At 42.9% G+C, this 18,231-nt stretch overlaps 1 protein-coding gene across 5 annotated transcripts in view; it reads left to right on the top strand.

Moving 5' to 3' along the window:
• Positions 1-3,058, top strand: part of AOAH (acyloxyacyl hydrolase) — a 176,248-nt gene extending 173,190 nt beyond the window's left edge. For all 5 annotated transcript variants that reach the window (XM_082471859.1, XM_082471860.1, XM_082471856.1 and 2 more), the window contains one exon: positions 2,832-3,058. In XM_082471859.1, coding sequence (XP_082327985.1) covers positions 2,832-2,960 — 129 coding nt within the window. In that variant the 3' untranslated portion in view covers positions 2,961-3,058. The remainder of the gene's footprint in view (positions 1-2,831) is intronic.
• Positions 3,059-18,231: the final 15,173 nt, after the last annotated feature.

Below are 18,231 nucleotides of genomic sequence, written 5' to 3'. Positions count from 1 at the left end.
ATGCATGTGTCAACACTCATGGAACTGTTCACCAAAAAGAGTTCATTTTACTGTGTGTAAATTATACCTCCAAAAGAGCAGATTATAAAATATTTACAGAGGGATCAAATGTATGTGTGTGTGCGTGTGTGTGTGCCTCAGAAAGGCTCAGTGTTAACAGTGACTATCTCTATTATAATTAAGATAAATTTTATTCTGTTTTTCTTTTTGCTTAATTGTCCTTTAATTTTTTCCCAAATGAATAGATATTGCTTTAATGTTTTTAATTGTGAAAAGGGAAGCATGAAAGATATTTGTGTTCAAGGAACACCTCGCTTGGAGTAATGAGGATGACCGGGCCTTGCCCTGTGCAGAGCATCATGGGAGTTACAAGAGGAGGTTGGTTATAAGAAGCCCACAATAGGTGCTCAGTAAATGTTTCTCAGACGAATGAATAATTATAGTGGGTCATTTTATCACAAGTGTCTAGTTTAGTAATAACAATACCATTTTAGATCCAAAATATTGGCAATGCACACTCACGAATATTTTAGTCTCCATTAGAGTGACAGCCAACTAATTGCTTTCAAACCAAATAGTTACCACATGCTCAAATCTGAGCTCTTTTATTTTAACTTTCCTCTGCTTATCCTCACTCCCATCTCCTCCTTTATTAATTCACATTGGGAAACAAATGACCATAAATGTATTGGTACCACATCATTTTTAGGAAGACTGCTTAGGTATATCAAAGTGAAAGGCAAAAAACAAAAAAGAAGAACCAGTAATTTTCCACAGACTTGGCAGCAGCCTACTTTGTTGAGAAGTAGCAGGAAAAACAGCCCAAAACCAGTCCTCTGTTTTTGAAGACATGACTGCTTATAGTGTGAGAGATGATCAGACCCTTCCTGGAAACCTGCTGGCTTGACAATCAGCCTCTTTAGGTCTGAGAGGTGTGTGTGTGTGTGTGGTATGTGGTATGTGGTACGTGTTGTGTGTGTTGGTGACAAGTGGGGTGTGTATGTGTGTTAGACACCACATGGATATGATCAAGATTACATTGTTGGATGGATGGAATTTGGGGTCCACCTCAGAAGGCTCAGGAACATATTAAAATACTGGGGATATTTAATGTATCGACTCAACCGGTTCTATTTTTTTCTAACAACTGCTAAAATCTTACACACAATTTAGACCCAGAAAAGTCTTCAGATCATTTACTCATTTTGCAAATAAGAGAATTTCAGCCCAGAGAAGAAGGCCGAAGAGGGCTGGCCAGCATCACACAGGGAGCTGGCTGCACTGCTTGCTGGAATGATGAACAGCATGTGCCCTTTGAAGACAATGTCCATGTGCTTCTGCATAAAGTCAGGGACATCCCTGAGCATCTGCCCTCAACAATGTGTTCCCCTCTGAGGCCTTCAGCAGTCACGTTTCTCTTATCATTCAGCATTAACCGCCCCCCCACCCCCCTCCCATGGAAATGTAGCCATCTGGGGCCTGAAGGCCTGTCCAGGGCCCATTTGCTAAATGAGGGCATTATCTGCAGAGAAAGACTCCTCATCAAAGGCATGTTAATGACAAGCCAGAGGACCGAACAACCAAGAATGGATCCTGCTGACATTGTGAATAAAGGGACATACAACAATGCAACCAGAGAGCCGGCATCAGGCCAGGAGAGAGAGGGACAAGCCTATTGTGAATTAAGCCTGTACATTCCACACCCTGGCACTCCAACCACTCTCTCCGTGCCCACAGCCTCCTTCAGGAGCCCAGCCCTGCCAGGGGACCGGTTCAGCTCCGTCTCCCAGGCACCTGTAGTCCCCCTCCATGACTTTCTCTTCCACGTCTCTAAGCTTTTGCATGTGCTGTGTCCTCTGCCACATACACTGCTTTCCTCATGATCCATCTGGTGAATTCCTCCTTGAAAATTCAGCTCAGCCATCACACCCTTCAGAGAGGACCTAGCCTTTCTTCGTACCCAGCAGAGTTGCCACCTCTTCCCCTTCCAGCCGTGTGCATCCCTCACAGTCCTCCCTGTGGGTTTGGTGGTGTCATTCTGCATGTCTGGGTCCCTCACTAGACTGGGAGTTCCTTCAAGGAAGGATTCATCCTGTTCACCTCCAAAACCCAAGCCTTAAGCCTGCAGTAAGTGTTAGCTATCCACAGGTAAGTGAAAAAATGCCTTTCTGAGAAAGTGTATTTGCTGTCTATTACTAAATAACAAATTACCACAAATGTAGCAGCTTAATACAATACACACTTGTTGTCTCACAGTTTCTGTGGGTCAGAAGTGCTGGCATAGTTTAATTGGGTTCTCTACTTAGAGTCTCAGAGGCTAAAATCTACATTCTCACCAGGAGACTCAACTGGGGAAGATTTGATTTCAGACTCCCTTGAGTTGTTAGCAGAATTTATCTCCTTGTGGTTGTAGGACTGAAGACCCAACTTCTTACTAGATGTCAGCTGGAGGCCACCCTCTGTTCCCTGCCATGTGGGCTTTCCAACATGGCTTCTTACATCATCAGCCCATCAGCAAGTCTCCAGAGCAAGTCTGCCAGCAAAGCAGAGCCTTAGATAATGTAACATAATCACCGAAGGGACATTCTTTCACCTTTACCATGTTCTATTGCTTAGAACCAAGTGATAGGTTCCATCCACATCAAGAGAAGGGGATCAATAGGTTCCATCCACATCAAGGGACGGGGATCATACAAAGACCCAAAGGTAGGAATCCTGGGGAACCATCCTAGAGTCTGTCCACCGCACAAGGAATAGAGTAAATCTTGCTGGTAACTTCTTTACTTTGTTTTAATTTCCCTTTTACTCCTCCTTTGGGTTCTCTCTTGCAGGTGGCTTTACAGCTGTTGGCAGATCACTTCTGGAAGAAGGTGCAGCTCCAGTGGCCTCAGGTCCTGGGAAAGGAGAATCCATTCAACCCCCAGATTGAGCAGGTGTTTGGAGACCAAGGCGGGCACTAAGTCCTCAGGGACACCTGCTCCTGGGGAGCTCAGGAAGGCAAAAACTTGGGTAAACTCATTCAAGAAACGGTTTTGGGGGCGACTGTGTCACAAACTCACAGGCCCCTCTTCAGCAGCATCTTTGCAAAGTGCTTTTCTCCTGTTTAAGAGCCTAGTGTCACCCTCTTCACTTCCCCTTTCCCACTTTTGGGGATGGCTTCCCAAATAAACCACCAGCACCCAAATCTTTGTCTCAATAAAGACAAAATTATAATGACAGTGTGTGTATTATTGTGTATGCTGTATTATTTTATTATTTTTTAATTTATTTATTTATTCCTGATAGGGAGATATTAATACTTCTATTTTGGCTGGGCACCAGCGTGAACCAAATCTCCCACTCATCGTATCAATGATTGGAAGAACCTACCACAGACTAGCTTCTGGCTTTGCGCATTTCACACCTTGTTTCTCCTCCACGATCCACACACTTCCTCTGCCGGGAGCTGTAGGACACTCTCTCATACTGTGATCTGACCACTAGCCCTGAACCTTTGTCACGGTGCTGGTGGACAACAGGGGCGTACCTGGAGGCCCTTTCCTGCACCAGGATGGCTAGCGGTACCCTAACTGTGCACAGAAATGACAGCTAACCACATAAATAGCCCAACCTAAATCCAGCCTAAACAGATGTCCATTTCAACTTCCCCAAAATTCCCATGGCTTTTCCAGAGCCACTGGATATAAGGGAAATTGTGACAGAGAGGAAGCAATAGTGTTTAAAATATCTTACTTCTGCAAATTTTACAAAGCATAGGACCATGTGAACTCATTGTTGGGGTCCCTTCCAGGGCTTTGGAAGGAACCCTAAAATTTAATCTTTCTTAGACTTATGGTAAATCCACCTCTGCTCACAAGATGAACTGGCCAGATTTGTGTGAGCTTCAGTTTGGGGGGCCAACACACTTAAAAAGTTGTGAACCCATTAATTTCTGTCACCTGGGCAGAATCCTTGGCTCAGCATGACCAGCACATGTCCCCAGGAGGCAGATCAACAGAGGACCAACAAGCCCCCAGGAGGCTGCTTGTTTCAAGCAGGAAATACAAACTCGGAGTATAGATTGAATGTGTGAGGTGTGGAGGTGTGGGACTGTGGACACCTGCTATATCCATCTCCTCCTGATTTTGGTGTTCCAACATCTCATCTTATTTCTAAGGACTAAAATACCAATACTTGTTGTAGTGTTGTTTTGTTATTGTTTTTTTAATCTGAAATCTTAATCATTCAGTCTCAAAATATACCCAGAGAACAGTGCACTAAAATTTTGTATTCCTTTGGAAAATTCTATTCAATCCCCCCATTTAAAATGCTTCCAAGTTATTGCTATTTTAATTTTTATTTGTGAGTACTAGTGAAGTCGATAATCTTGTATTGCTTTTGCTGTTGTTGGGGGGACAGAGAATTCATTTTAGGCCCTGATCCTTTTCCAGAAGGCCCTGAAGGAATAGAGTTATTTTAAAAATTGGAGGAGGGCTTCCCTGGTGGCGCAGTGGTTGAGAGTCTGCCTGCCAAGGCAGGGGACACGGGTCCGAGCCCTGGTCTGGGAAGATCCCACATGCCGCGGAGCAACTAGGCCCGTGAGCCACAACTACTGAGCCTGCGCGTCTGGAGCCTGTGCTCCACAACAGGAGAGGCCGCGATAGAGAGAGGCCCGCGCACCGCGATGAAGAGTGGTCCCCGCTTGCCACAACTAGAGAAAGCCCTCGCACAGAAACGAAGACCCAACACAGCCATAAATAAATAAATAAACAAATACTTAAAAAAAAAAAATTGGAGGAAACTAGAGGGAGTGTATAGGGAGATTTGGTGGGTACAGGGAAGGGGTTCCCAGGCTGGATCCTCCTGAGTCTGACCACCTCCCGTCTCCCACCCTAGATGTCATCTCTGTCCCTGCCACTTTTTCCTGTTTAAATTCTCTTAAGACTGAACCCCCCACCTTGGGGATAATTTAACCAGTTCCATCTTCCTCATTCTCCACCTGAACAGGTTCAGATGGGAGGATGGAGGTACCTGGGTTCTGAGCCCTGACCTCATTCCTGGGGCAAAGCACCAAGAAATCAAAGGGTGGGAGAAGATGGTGCTCCCATCTCAATTTTTGTATAAAACACTAATGTTGCACGAAATACTAGGTATCACCATTGTCTCCACAAGAACTGGAGTCCCAGGCCAGGCCCACTTCCCTGGATTGGGAGCGCATGGGTGAAGCCTGTCCACTTCTGCCTCCATTTTCTATACTCCCATCCAGGCATGTTCTTTCTTTGAGATTCAACCATGTCTTTCTCTCTGGCTTGGGGATATTCTGTCCCTGTAAGGTGTTGTATATACTTCTGATAGCTTCTGAGTGTCCAGAATTTATGGTAGAGCCATGGGGGACAGTTTCTATCCCGTATTTCTGCACTGGTGCCCCTTGAGCTACTGTCTTCAGCCTCTAGTTTTTCAGAATCATAGTGTATGAGTGCTGTCCTTTGACAGGCACCTGAAGGGCTTTCTTGGGGTGGTTTGCACCCCTCTCCATCCCCTTCCCCAGTTCCTGGACTGGCCTCCTGGAGAGAAGAGCCAGAACCTGAACAGAAACTCCAGGAGATGAGAACCAGGCCAGTCAGGTTCACTCCTGTATCCACAGCCCTACAGCAATGCCTGGCCCATGAGAGGTGCTCAATAAGTAGTACTGATTGAATGAATGAATGAATATTAGAGTTGCTCTCCAGGGCACACTTCCTTATATCTTGCTATTTAGGGGAAAAAAAGAAGCCTCTTTTTGACACATTTGAATTAGCCCTGTTGAATCATACTCCTTGTGTTGTGAAGGGTAAGAAAGAAAAGCAATCAACACAGGGGATGCTTTCCTTTCTGGGCACCCTTGGTCAGAAGACATGATTTTCCTCTAAACGCCCCAATACTATATTGTCATTTGTTTCTCCTATTTTCAGATTAAAGACCTCTCTTACCCTTTGCTATTGGAATGAGACTCCTCATTTTCCACATGAATAATTATCAAGAACTTCTATCATAGAGCCTTTTGGGTTCAGGACCTGGTAGAAAAAAATGTCAGACCCCCCAGCAAGAGCAAATCAGCTAAAAACTCTTATCTGAGACTTGTATTGACCCACAACATAGCAAGGACTGGAGCCCCCAGGAATTTTCACCAGCTACCCCGCTCTACCCTCTCCTGAGTTAGTCCCACTAAAGAAGGGATTCTGAACTGCAGTCTATGGGAACCACCCTCTCCCAGAATTAAGAGTGCCTATGAACTTGAATGGGAAAAATTGTCTTTACTACCCTCTAAGTAAAATTCACCATTTCCTTTAATTATGAACGTAGGCAACAAAACACTGTATTTTTTACAAAACACTGTATGTTTGCAACTGTATTCATAGCTGTCTGTCACAAATATTTTCACATCACATTACATTTGTTGCAGATACAGTCAGTTCTCATTACTCAGGGCAGTTATGTGCTATAGTCACCTTGAATACTGAATTGGCAAACGCTGAACCACTGCGCCTAGCGGAAATACGGGCTTACATTCCTGTGAGCCTCTGGTCACAACATTATCATCGACCAATCAATACACAATCTTTTTTTAATGTGTGGTTTTTGTTTAAAGACACCTTATTTAATTTATAGTTGATTAATTAATGTTGAACTCACAGCCAACAGCACGACAACTCGCATCTAAATGAAGCTTAACTACCCAGCTATTTTCTTCATAAGGCACATCACAGTCTCTGCACTTAAGCACACAAGGTGGCACTTCAGCACTGCACTCGAAGACCGTTTTAACCAGTAAAGTCACCAACGAAAAGCATAAAAATGCCCAAAATGTGGCAGTAAATACACCGTGAAAAAGACACCTTTTTTTACAGTGTGAGAGCTGAAACAAGAAGGCAGAGCCCTGCCTTTTTCAACCTCAGCTGGGAACGTGCAGGTCAGGTGATTGAAATTTCTCATTGCTCAAATGACCACAGAAGTGCCATGAGTATTGATTTGGGGCTTACAGATAAATTTTAGCAAGTACGTGAATTCACAGATATAGAATTTGTGAATAATGAGGAATGACCTTATCTTGAAATATCATTTATGGCCATGAGTCCTTTGAAACACCTGTAATTATTAGATCCATTAAAAAAGAAATACATATATTAATACATGCCCATTTTTAAATATTTCAAAATATTTTAGTAGTGTGATATTTGGTTTTGATACAATTCCTTTGTAATCCTATGTGTTTTATTTTTTGCACTTAAAAACGTTATTCTGAGAAGGGATCCCCAGCTTCCCCAGCCTGCCAAGGGGGTGTATGTTCTGGGATGGGTTGCTTTGAGAAGGAAGAACTCCACAGTCTAAAAAGAACTCCACAGTCTAAAAAGTCTGGAAGCACAGCATAATTTCTCTGCTTCCTGGAAAGTCACAGGGTGAAAGTTCTACAGTAGAGAAGTGTGTTCAGCTCATTATTTACCCAACATTTTTTACCTAGAGCCCCTTCTCCTCCTATGAGAGGTATTAACACTCTGTGGTCTTCATGCTCTACGGAAACACCTTGGGAGATGCTATTTAGAGGAATTAGCCTCTAACACACTCACCGGCAGTGTGAGGGAATTTCCCAGGTATATTCAGACTAGAATCCCCACGCCTCATCTTTTGTATAAAACAGGATGTCTTTGGAATTCTTCTCACTGCAACAACAGCTTTTCTGGTAGAACTAAAAATGACAAAGGCAGCACCTCTCCTGGGCCCCAAGACACAGGTATGGATTTCCTGATGAAAGGATTCATTAATATGCTATTAACATGTCAGTTTCTCATTCAGTACAGAATCCGTGTTTGCCCGGCAGGATGAACTCCTCAAATCTGATCTGGTAGAGGTTCTAGCATAAATATTCATACAAGCCAGGGTTCTTCTAATCTGGTCCTTTGCTTGGGGTCAAGGGGGGGATGGGGAGAGGTTGCTTTTAAAGCCTATTTCTGGGTCACTTCTTAAAACCAAAATATCAAAAAATAATGGCCTCATCATCGTGAATCTGTCCTTAAAGAGGATTACACTTTTGAAGCTCTTGGACGGATAGAAATGCAGAGGAGAGGTAAAGCGCACACAATGAGGCTTGCTAAGGATTTATTTGGGCATTGTGCTCCTGGCTGGCTGTTTTGTTTATAATTAATTACATGGAGTATTTACAGGAACCCTTTCGGCCTCAGAATGCTGCAAATGTAACTCACGGGTTCACAAAGCTTCAGTCAATAAACTGCAGCAGAAAGATGGGCAAGAGGACACACCAAGGGCTTCCGTGGCAGCCCACCCTCAAGGTAGCTTCAGACCCCGGAGACTTTCAGTCTCCCCTGAGGCCTCTACCCTCTGAGATGCACACTTTGCACAGGCTCAGAAAAACACCAGGTGTTAGTATTTTTACAGTGATCCCCCCATCGTACCTCTGCAAATATCAGCGGGAGCCTGGACGTTGTACGAGGCTGCTAGGGGAGCAGAGAGTTTTGAGAAATAAGAGGTGGGAGAGAACAAAACTCTGTCCTGCTGCCTCCTGGCTGGGGGACACATCAAAACACAACCAGTGGGAAATTCAGGAAGCAACAGGTCTTGGAGTCACTTGTCTGGGTTTGAATCTTGTTTAAGCTCCTGGTGCCTCAGTTACTTTCTCTTTCGAATGAGAGCAATAATACCTGTTTCCTAGCACTACTGGGAACACTAACGACAAGAGCTGATGCTTACAGAGGGCTACGTGACGTGGATTATCTCACTTCATTCTTACAACAACTACATTAGGAAGGTCTGCCACGATTATCTGCTTTTACAGATAGGGAAACAGAAACAGAGAGCAGTTAAGTAACTTGCTGGAGATTGCACAGCTAATAAATGATGAATCAGGAGTTTGCAGCCAAGCCGTCTGGCTCCAGGTTCCGTGCTGTTAGCCACAAGGTGACCCCGACTTTATTATGTAAGATAATGCTAGTACAACATGACGACTGATGGATCAACACTTGCTCTCATTGTCTCTATACCCAGGGTATAGTTTAGCCACCACGCAGGCTGGAGTCTGCTTTGTCTATAGAGTAAAACCAGAACTCATCAACACACACAGCCTGTGCCTCTGCAGGCTCACTCTTTCCCTGCCCATTTCTTTTAGCCTATATCCTGGCCACTGGATGCACAGGCAGTGGGTAAGTCGCCGATGGCTGCCCTCCCTGCCCGCGTGTGCCGTTCCTTCCAGGGAGAGACAGCATCTGTGCCCACCCCTCCAAGCCAGCCTGGCCCAGAGAAGGAGGTGCAGGTGAGATGGCCACATCCAGGCCTATTACAAGGAGGCTGAGCTGCCACTTTCATCCTGGAGGGAAGTTGAGGCAATGCTGCTGTGAGAGAGACCCTGGGGGATGAGACACCATGTGGAAGAGAGAGGCCACACGGAGAAGAACCGAGGCACCCCAGCCCACACCAAGGCCTCAGAGGTGTGAAAGAGGCTTTCTTGGAACTTCCAGACCAGCCCTCCACCAGCTGGATGCAGCCGGATAGGCATTCCCCGCCAAGACCACATGGAGCCCAGCCAGCCCACAGAGTCATGGGATATTGTACACTCTTCTCATTTCAAGCCTGAGTTTTCCAGGGTGTTGGTCTGCAGCAATGGTGACCTGAACACAGGCCAAGCCCTCTCACAGCTCCATGTCTTTCCATCTGCTGTCTCCTCAGCCTTCCCTTCCTTCTCTGACTGGAACACTCCTACTCATTCTTCAAGATCCAGCTCACCATGGCCATCATCAAAAAATCTACAAACAGTAAATGCTGGAGAGGGTGTGGAGAAAAGGGAACCCTCTTGCACTGTAGGTGGGAATGTAAATTGATACAGCCACTATGGAGAACAGTATGGCGGTTCCTTAAAAAACTAAAAATAGAACTACCATATGATCCAGCAATCCCACTACTGGGCATATACCCTGAGAAAACCATAATTCAAAAAGAGTCGTGTACCACAATGTTCATTGCAGCTCTATTTACAATAGCCAGGACATGGAAGCAACCTAAGTGTCCACTGATAGATGAATGGATAAAGAAGATGTGGCACATATATACAATGGAATATTACTCAGCCATAAAAAGAAATGAAATTGAGTTATTTGTAGTGAGGTGGATGGATCTAGAGTCTGTCATACAGGGTGAGTAAGTCAGAAAGAGAAAAACAAATACTGTATGCTAACACATATATATGGAATCTTAAAAAAAAAGAAAAAGAAAGAAATGGTTCTGAAGAACCTAGGGGCAAGACAGGAATAAAGAAGCAGATGTAGAGAATGGACTTGAGGACACGGGAGAGGGAAGGGTAAGCTGGGACGAAGTGAGAGAGTGGCATGGACATATATACACTACCAAATGTAAAATAGATAGCTAGTGGGAAGCAGCCACATAGCACAGGGAGATCAGCTCGGTGCTTTGTGACCACCTAGAGGGGTGGGATAGGGAGGGTGGGAGGGAAACACAAGAGGGAGGAGATAAGGGGATATATGTATATGTGTAGCTGATTCACTTTGTTATAAAGCAGAAACTAACACACCATTGTAAAGCAATTACACTCCAATAAAGATGTTAAAAAAATAAATAAAATAAAATAAAAAGATCCGTCTCACCCCGTTGTTGTCAGGGATGGGAAGATACAGACACATACAATCTGCCAGAGTGCATAAGTATCTCTAGGATTAGGTTCAGCTGCTTATGAGTGAAATCCAAAAGAACAAGGCTTTAAAAAGAGAGAAGGTTATTTTTCACATAAAAGACTTCCAGTGGCAGGTGGTGCAGGGCTAGAAGGAGACTCCGTGTTGCCAGGGACCCAGGCCCCTTCTATCTCGTTGCCACAACTTTCAGCACGTAGCTTCCACTTTGTGGCTCAAGAAGGCTTCCTGGGCAACCACTGCCTTGACTGCACCTGGGCCTGTGGGAAGAAGGGCGGGGAGAGGAACGGCCACAGCCCCTCCCGGACAATGACTTCTACTCGCACCTCAGCAGGCCAAGCACAGTCACAGGACCACCCAGCTTTAAAGGAGGCTAAAAATTCTGTCTAGACAAGTGTGCAGCTGAAAATAGGAAGTTCTACTGCCAGGAGAGAAGGGAGGATGGATACAGTAGGACAGGTGGCAGTCTCAAGTCAGAGTAAATTAGGAGCCTCCCGGAAGGCAATTGAGCGGCAGCAGTAACCCACACGTCAGCCACTTCCACCCCTTGCTACTCGAAATGTGGTTCTCAGACAGCATCATCCGCGTCACCCAGAAGCTTGTTAAAAATGCAAAATCTTGGGCCGCCTGCTATTGATTTGTAATTTGTATCATAACGATAGCCTCGGGTGATTTATTTGCACACTTCAAATCGTTTGGGAAGCACTTCAGTTTGAGAGGAACTGATCTAAAACAATGGTTTTCAACCCTGGTTGTACATCAGCGTCACCTGGGAAACTTTCTAAAGCCTCCTGGTGCCTGGGTCCTACCTACAGGGCATCTAATTTAATTGGCCTGGGTGAAATCCAGGCGTTTGTGATTCTAAAAACCTCCCTCTGGCGATTCTACTGTATAACCAAGTTTGGCAAACTGTGGCTCTAGGCTTTTTTGGGGGAAAGAATTTGTCTCACAGTAACTCCTGAGTCACCCCGGCTGCAGCGTCTCATCTGCCTCTCTGGGAATTTGTTTGGGGCTTCTGCTCTCTTGATCATACCTCACCCCACTCTCTTTATTTTGGCTGTGTCTGTGCCTACTTAATAATGGTTTGGGAGTAATGCAGGAGGTTGCACTGTAGTGCAGTATAGAAGACGACATAAAACTGTGCGTCCCACATCCCTGCCTTTCAACACTCCCCCACCGCCCCACCTGGAAATCCTCCACTAGGCGCCCTTCTCCAGGCTCCCTGCCACCTAGTGTACTGGTCAGTTCTGCTTTTCCTCAGCGCCTCCCCTGAGCCCCTGTCTGAGGTACTCCTGGAAATGTACCTATTCTTACTTCATTATGCAGGGCAAATTATTTCTCCTCTCTTTACCTTACTCCGCTGAGGTCTGTCTTTTCACATTACAGGATTCATTAGGGAGATTGCCAAAAAATCTCCTCTGAAGAGAAAGAACGCCACTCCCTTGGGAGACAGAAGTGGCTATGGAAGACGGTGTTTTGAATAATAATCGTAAATAATTCCTCTTTACCTTCATGCATTTCAAAATCTTCTAGATTCCATATCTGTCTCAGATTCTAGAAACCACTGACATATTTATAAATTTACTTCTTGAAAGTAAAAAGTTTTGTAAGGCAAAAATATACCATAAGTAGAGTCAAAAGGCAAATGGAAAAATGGAGGAGGGGGAATGCAACTCATTTCACAAAGAGCTAATCATCTCTCCAACGTATAAAGAGTTCTTGAAATATAGAAGGAAAAACCGATAATTCAAGGTTGAAACTGGCAGAGAATATGAATGGGCAAAGTTCACAGAAGGATCAAATGCCCCTTACACATAGGAAAATATGCTCAACTTCAATCATAATTAGATAAATACAAAATAAAACTGCACTGAGAGACTTCTGGTTTCTGGTCTGGCATATAATGAGTTTGTAAGTTGTCATTCCATCCTAATAACAAGTAAAAAAGCTGAACAGGGCTTCCCTGGTGGCGCAGTGGTTGAGAATCTGCCTGCCAATGCAGGGGACACGGGCTCGAGCCCTGGTCTGGGAGGATCCCACATGCCACGGAGCAACTAGGCCCGTGAGCCACAACTACTGAGCCTGCGCGTCTGGAGCCTGTGCTCCGCAACAAGAGAGGCCACGATAGTGAGAGAGGCCCACGCACCGCGATGAAGAGTGGCCCCCACTTGCCGCAACTAGAGAAAGCCCTCGCACAGAAACGAAGACCCAACACAGCCAAAAGTAAATAAATAAAATAAAATAATTAAAAAAAAAAAAAAGCTGAACAAACTGAAAACCAACAACTCCTCTTAAATCTGTCAGAAAATTTGAGGTCACAGAGCAAACCACTGCCCCCAGAGTTGGAGAGATAGACAGGCAGATACAGAGAATCACAACTTACTGGAGCAGAAACCTCCATGGAAACTAGTACTGAGTGCATCACGTCTGCATTTCAACCAAAAATTAGAAGACATACTAAAAGGCAAAAAAACCCGCACAGTCTGAAGAGACAGAGTGAGCATCAGACAAACCTCAGATATGGCAAGGATGTTGAAATTATCAAACTGGGAATTTAAAATAACTATAATTTTAAAGTAAAGGCTAAAGAAAAAAGACAGAAAAGAAAAAAAAAAGAACAGCATATCCAAGAAGTGTAAGACAACTACAAAAGGTATAATATACACATAATAGGAATACCAGGAGAAGAAAGTGAAAGAGAGAACAGAAGTATTTGAAACAACAATGACTAAGAATTTCTCCCAAATTAGTGTCGGACATCAAAGCACAGATCTAGGAGACTCAGAGAACACCAAATAGGATAAATGCCACCTCCCCACACCAAAAAAAGCTACACAGAGGCATATCATTTTAAAATTGCAAAAAGTAAAAGATAAAGAAAAATTTTGAAAGAAGCCAGTGGAAAACAACAGCACATGGTACTGGAATAACTGGATACCCACATGCAAAAAAATGAATCTAGACACAGACCTTACATTCTTCACAAAAATTAACTTGAAATGGGTCATAGACCTAAATGTAAAACACAAAACTGTAATACATAACATAGGAGAAAATCTATATGACCTTGGGTTTGACAAAGACATTTTAGATGCAACACCAAAGGCACAACCCATGAAAAAAACTGTTGGTAAGCTGGACTTCATTAAAATTTAAAATGTCTGCTCTGTGAAGGACTCCATGAAGAGAATGAGAATACAAGCTACAGACTGGGAGAAACTATTTACAAAATACATATCTGATACAGGACTGTTATCCAAAAGAACTCTTAAAACCTGACAGTAAGAAAAAGAAAAACCCAAAAATCTGAACAGACACCTCAGCAAAGAAGATACACACATGGCAAATGGCATATGAAGAGAGTCTCAACAACATATGTCATTAGGGAACTGCAAATTAAAACAATGTGATACCACTGAAAACCTATTAGAATGACAAAAGTTCAAAACACTGACAACGCCCAATGCTGGTGAGGATGTGGAATAACAGGAACTCTCGTTCGTCACTGCTGCTGGGAATATAAAATGGTACAGCTATTTTGGAAGACAATTTGGCAGTTTCTTACAAAACCGCACACAATTCAGCAATCCCACTCCTTGGTATTTACCCAAAAGTGTTGAAAACTTACGTCCCCACAAAAACCTGCACATGGGTTTTGATAGCAACTTTATTCATAATTGCCAGAACTTGGAAGCAAACAAGATGTCCTTCAGTAGGTGAATGGATAAATAAGCTGTGGTACATCCAGACAACGGAATATTATTCAGTGCTAGAAAGAAATAAGCTATTGAGCCATAAAAAGCCATGGAGGAACCTTAAATGCATTTTACTAAGTGAAAGAAGCCAATCTGAAAAGGGTACTTTTTTAAAATTAATTTATTTTTTATTTTTTTATTCTTTGGCTGCGTTGGGTCTTTGTTGCTGCGCGCGGGCTTTCTCTAGTTGTGGCGAGCGGGGGCTACTCTTCGTTGTGGTGTGTGGGCTTCTCATTGCAGTGGCTTCTCTTGTTGTGGAGCACGGGCTCTAGGCACACAGGCTTCAATAGTTGTGGCTCGTGGGCTCAGTAGTTGTGGCGCACGGGCTTAGTTGCTCCGCGACATGTGGGATCTTCCTGGTCCAGGGCTTGAACCTGTGTCCCCTGCACTGGCAGGTGGATTCTTAACCACTGAGCCACCAGGGAAGTCCCTGAAGAGGGTACATATTATATCATTCCAACTACATGACATTTTGGAACAGGCAAAACTATGGATATCAACAGTTGCCAGGGGTTGTGGGGGAGTAGGGAGGGATGAATAAGTGGAGCACATGCAATATATTTAGGGCAGGGCTTCCCGGGTGGCACAGTGGTTGGGAGTCTGCCTGCTAATGCAGGGGACACGGGTTCGAGCCCTGGTCTGGGAGGATCCCACATGCCGTGGAGCGGCTGGGCCCGTGAGCCACAATTACTGAGCCTGCACGTCTGAAGCCTGTGCTCTGCAACGAGAGGCCACGATAGTGAGAGGGCCGCGCACTGCCATGAATAGTGGCCCCCGCTTGCCACAACTAGAGGAAGCCCTCGCACAGAAACGAAGACCCAACACAGCCAAAATAAATAAATAAATAAATAAATAATTAAAAAAAATATATATATATATATATATTTAGGGCATGAAAATACTCTGTAATATGTCCCAAACAAGGCATGCAGGTGGTCAACAGGTACATGAAAAGGTGCTCAACATCACTAATCATCAGGGAAATGCAAATCAAAACTACAATGAGATATCGCCTCACACCTGTTAGAATGGTCATCATCAAAAAGACAAGAAATAACAAATGTTGGCGAGAATGTAGAAACAAGGGAACCCTTGTTCACTGTTGGTGAGAATGTAAATTAGTGCAGCCACTATGGAAAACGGTATGGAGGCTCCTCAAAAAAATTAAACCTAGAGCTACCATATGATCCAGAAATTCGAGTTCTGGGTAATTATCTGAAGGAAATGTAAACACTAACTTGAAAAGATATCTAGATCCCCATGTTCACTGCAGCATTATGTACAATAGCCAAGATGTGGGGAAAATACTAAGTGTCCATCCACAGGTGAGTGAATAAAGAAAATGTGTTATATATACGTACAATGAAACATTATTCAGCTGTAAAAAAAGAAAATCCTGCCATTTGCAACACATGGATGGACCTTGAGGGCATTATGCTAAGTGAAAAAAACAAATATCAAATGATCTCATATGTGGAATTAAAAAAAAAAAATTGAACTCATAGATACAGAGAACAGATTGTTGGTGGTTAAAACGTGCAAACATCCAGTTATAAAATAAATCCTGGTGCTGTAAGTGCAGCATGGTGACTATAGTTAATAATACTGTATTGTATATTTGAAAGTTGTTGAGAGAGTAGATCTTAAAAGTCTTCACCACAAGAAAAAAAAAGTTGTAACTATACGTGGTGATGGTTGTTAACTAGACTTACTGTGGTGATCATTTCACAATATATATATATGTATATTGAGTCATTATGTTGTACACCTGAAGCTAATATAATGCTATATGTAAATTATATCTCAATAAAAATATACATATAATAAGGCCCTAAGTATATTTTCTTAATTGAAATAAATGGAAACTTTCTTCTTTTTGCCCTTTTTTCACTCTTTATTCTGTTTAAATATTTATAATAATTTCCATTTTAACCATTTTAAAATTTACAATTCAGTGGCATTAAGTACATTCACAACGTTGTGCAACCATCACCACTATCCATTTCCAGGACTTTTTCATCATCCCAAACTGAAACTCTGTACTGATTGAACAATAACTCCCCATTTCCTCCTTTCCCCAGTCCCTGGTGACCTCTACTGTATTTGACGTTCTGTCTCTATGAATTTGCCTCTTCTAGGTACCTCATATCAGTGGAATCGGGCAATATTTGCCCTGCTTTGTCTGGCTTATCTCACTTAGCATCACGTTTTCAAGGTTCATCTATGTTGTAGCATGTATCAGAATTTTATCCCTTTTTAGAGCTGAACAATATTCAGCTCATATGCATATAACCACATTTTTCTAATTCATTCATCTGTTGATGGACATCTGGGTTGCTTCTAGCTTTTGGTTATTGTGAATAATGATGCTGTGAACACTGGCCTAATAGTATCTGTCTGAGTCCCTGTCTTCAATTCTTTTGAATATGTACTTTGGCGTGGGGGATTTCTGGATCATATGATAATTCTATGTTTAGCTTTTTGAGGAACCACCAAACTATTTTTCACAGTGGCTGCAATATTTTACATTTCTACCAGCAATGCACAAAGCTTCCAATTTCTCCACATCTTCAACCGACACTTGTTAACTTCCATTTTTTCTTCGTTTTAAATAACAGCCATCCAAATGTGTATGAAGTTGTATCCTACTGCGTGGGGGGTTTTCAGTTTTGTCGAGGAATAATTGACAGATAAAATTGTAATATATTTAAAGTACAACGTGATTTGTGCACTTCACTGTAGGTAAATTTTATGGACAGGTAGGAAGCTAGGTGTGAAGGTATTAATACCTGTATCTGTTATTAACCTTTATAAAAATAAGTCAAGTGTGATTTTTTTTAATACTTTAAGGATGACATATAGATATATGTACACCTATAGATGAATCATTTTTCGAACAAATCTTGAAAGTCTGTAAAATGTCACTGGAAGGATCCATTAAAATGTTTCACAGTTTATTGTGAACTGTAATATTTTTACAGGCATATAAAAAGAGTTTTGTGTTCATGCAATTGCTAAGCTATTGGTTCAATTACAAGAAAGAAAAAGCAGAGAAAAAAAGACTGTAAGCTCCTAAACTTTAGAGTATAAATGGGCTCATAACTTGGAAGAAGGAAAGACAGAAGGGAAAAGAGAAAAAAGGATAATTAGGATGCGAAAAAAGGATAATTACGATGCAAAAAAAGAACATGGCTCATGAATTACCTTGAAAGCAGTTTTAAAATACAATTATCTTAATTCATTCCCATCCTGAGAAAATGTACAGAACAAAGCCAACAGTTCCTCCCTGGCCTGCTGACAACTTTATTAAGCCAAGTAACTTCTGAAGTCCCCATTCAAAGAAACAGAATCCCTTTATGGGAGGCCAGGGTGGTGCAAAATTTGCAAAAGTAGGTGGGAGACATTAATTAGATGCTGGATTATATTTCAGACAACGTCAAGGCTGATTAGCTGTGTGGACCAAGGGCACAACAGGAATCTCTAACTACTGGAAAATCTGCCATTTGTAGTGTTGACTGTTTGCTTTTCAGCATTGCAGCCAGGCAAGGCTGCTCCGTGAAGATGCCAGGGAGGGGCTTTACCTCCATCCATCATGGTGGAATAATTCACTATGCCTTCATATTCCCTGTCATGGACCCCAAAGAAAATAAAGAATAGTGCAAAATATGGGTGAAAAAACCAAAATCGGCAAGGAAGTTAAAGTTTTTTTTAGTATTTTAGAATATTTAGTATTTTTAGTAAATGTGGGAGATAATGCAACATTTTGCCTTTTGGAATCAGGCCAAGGTTTGAATGTTGGCTCTGCTGTG

Source organism: Balaenoptera physalus (assembly GCF_965194825.1).
Source record: "Balaenoptera physalus genome assembly, chromosome: 8".
Lineage (NCBI taxonomy): Eukaryota > Metazoa > Chordata > Mammalia > Artiodactyla > Balaenopteridae > Balaenoptera > Balaenoptera physalus.
This window is presented reverse-complemented; position numbering and strand designations above follow the sequence as displayed.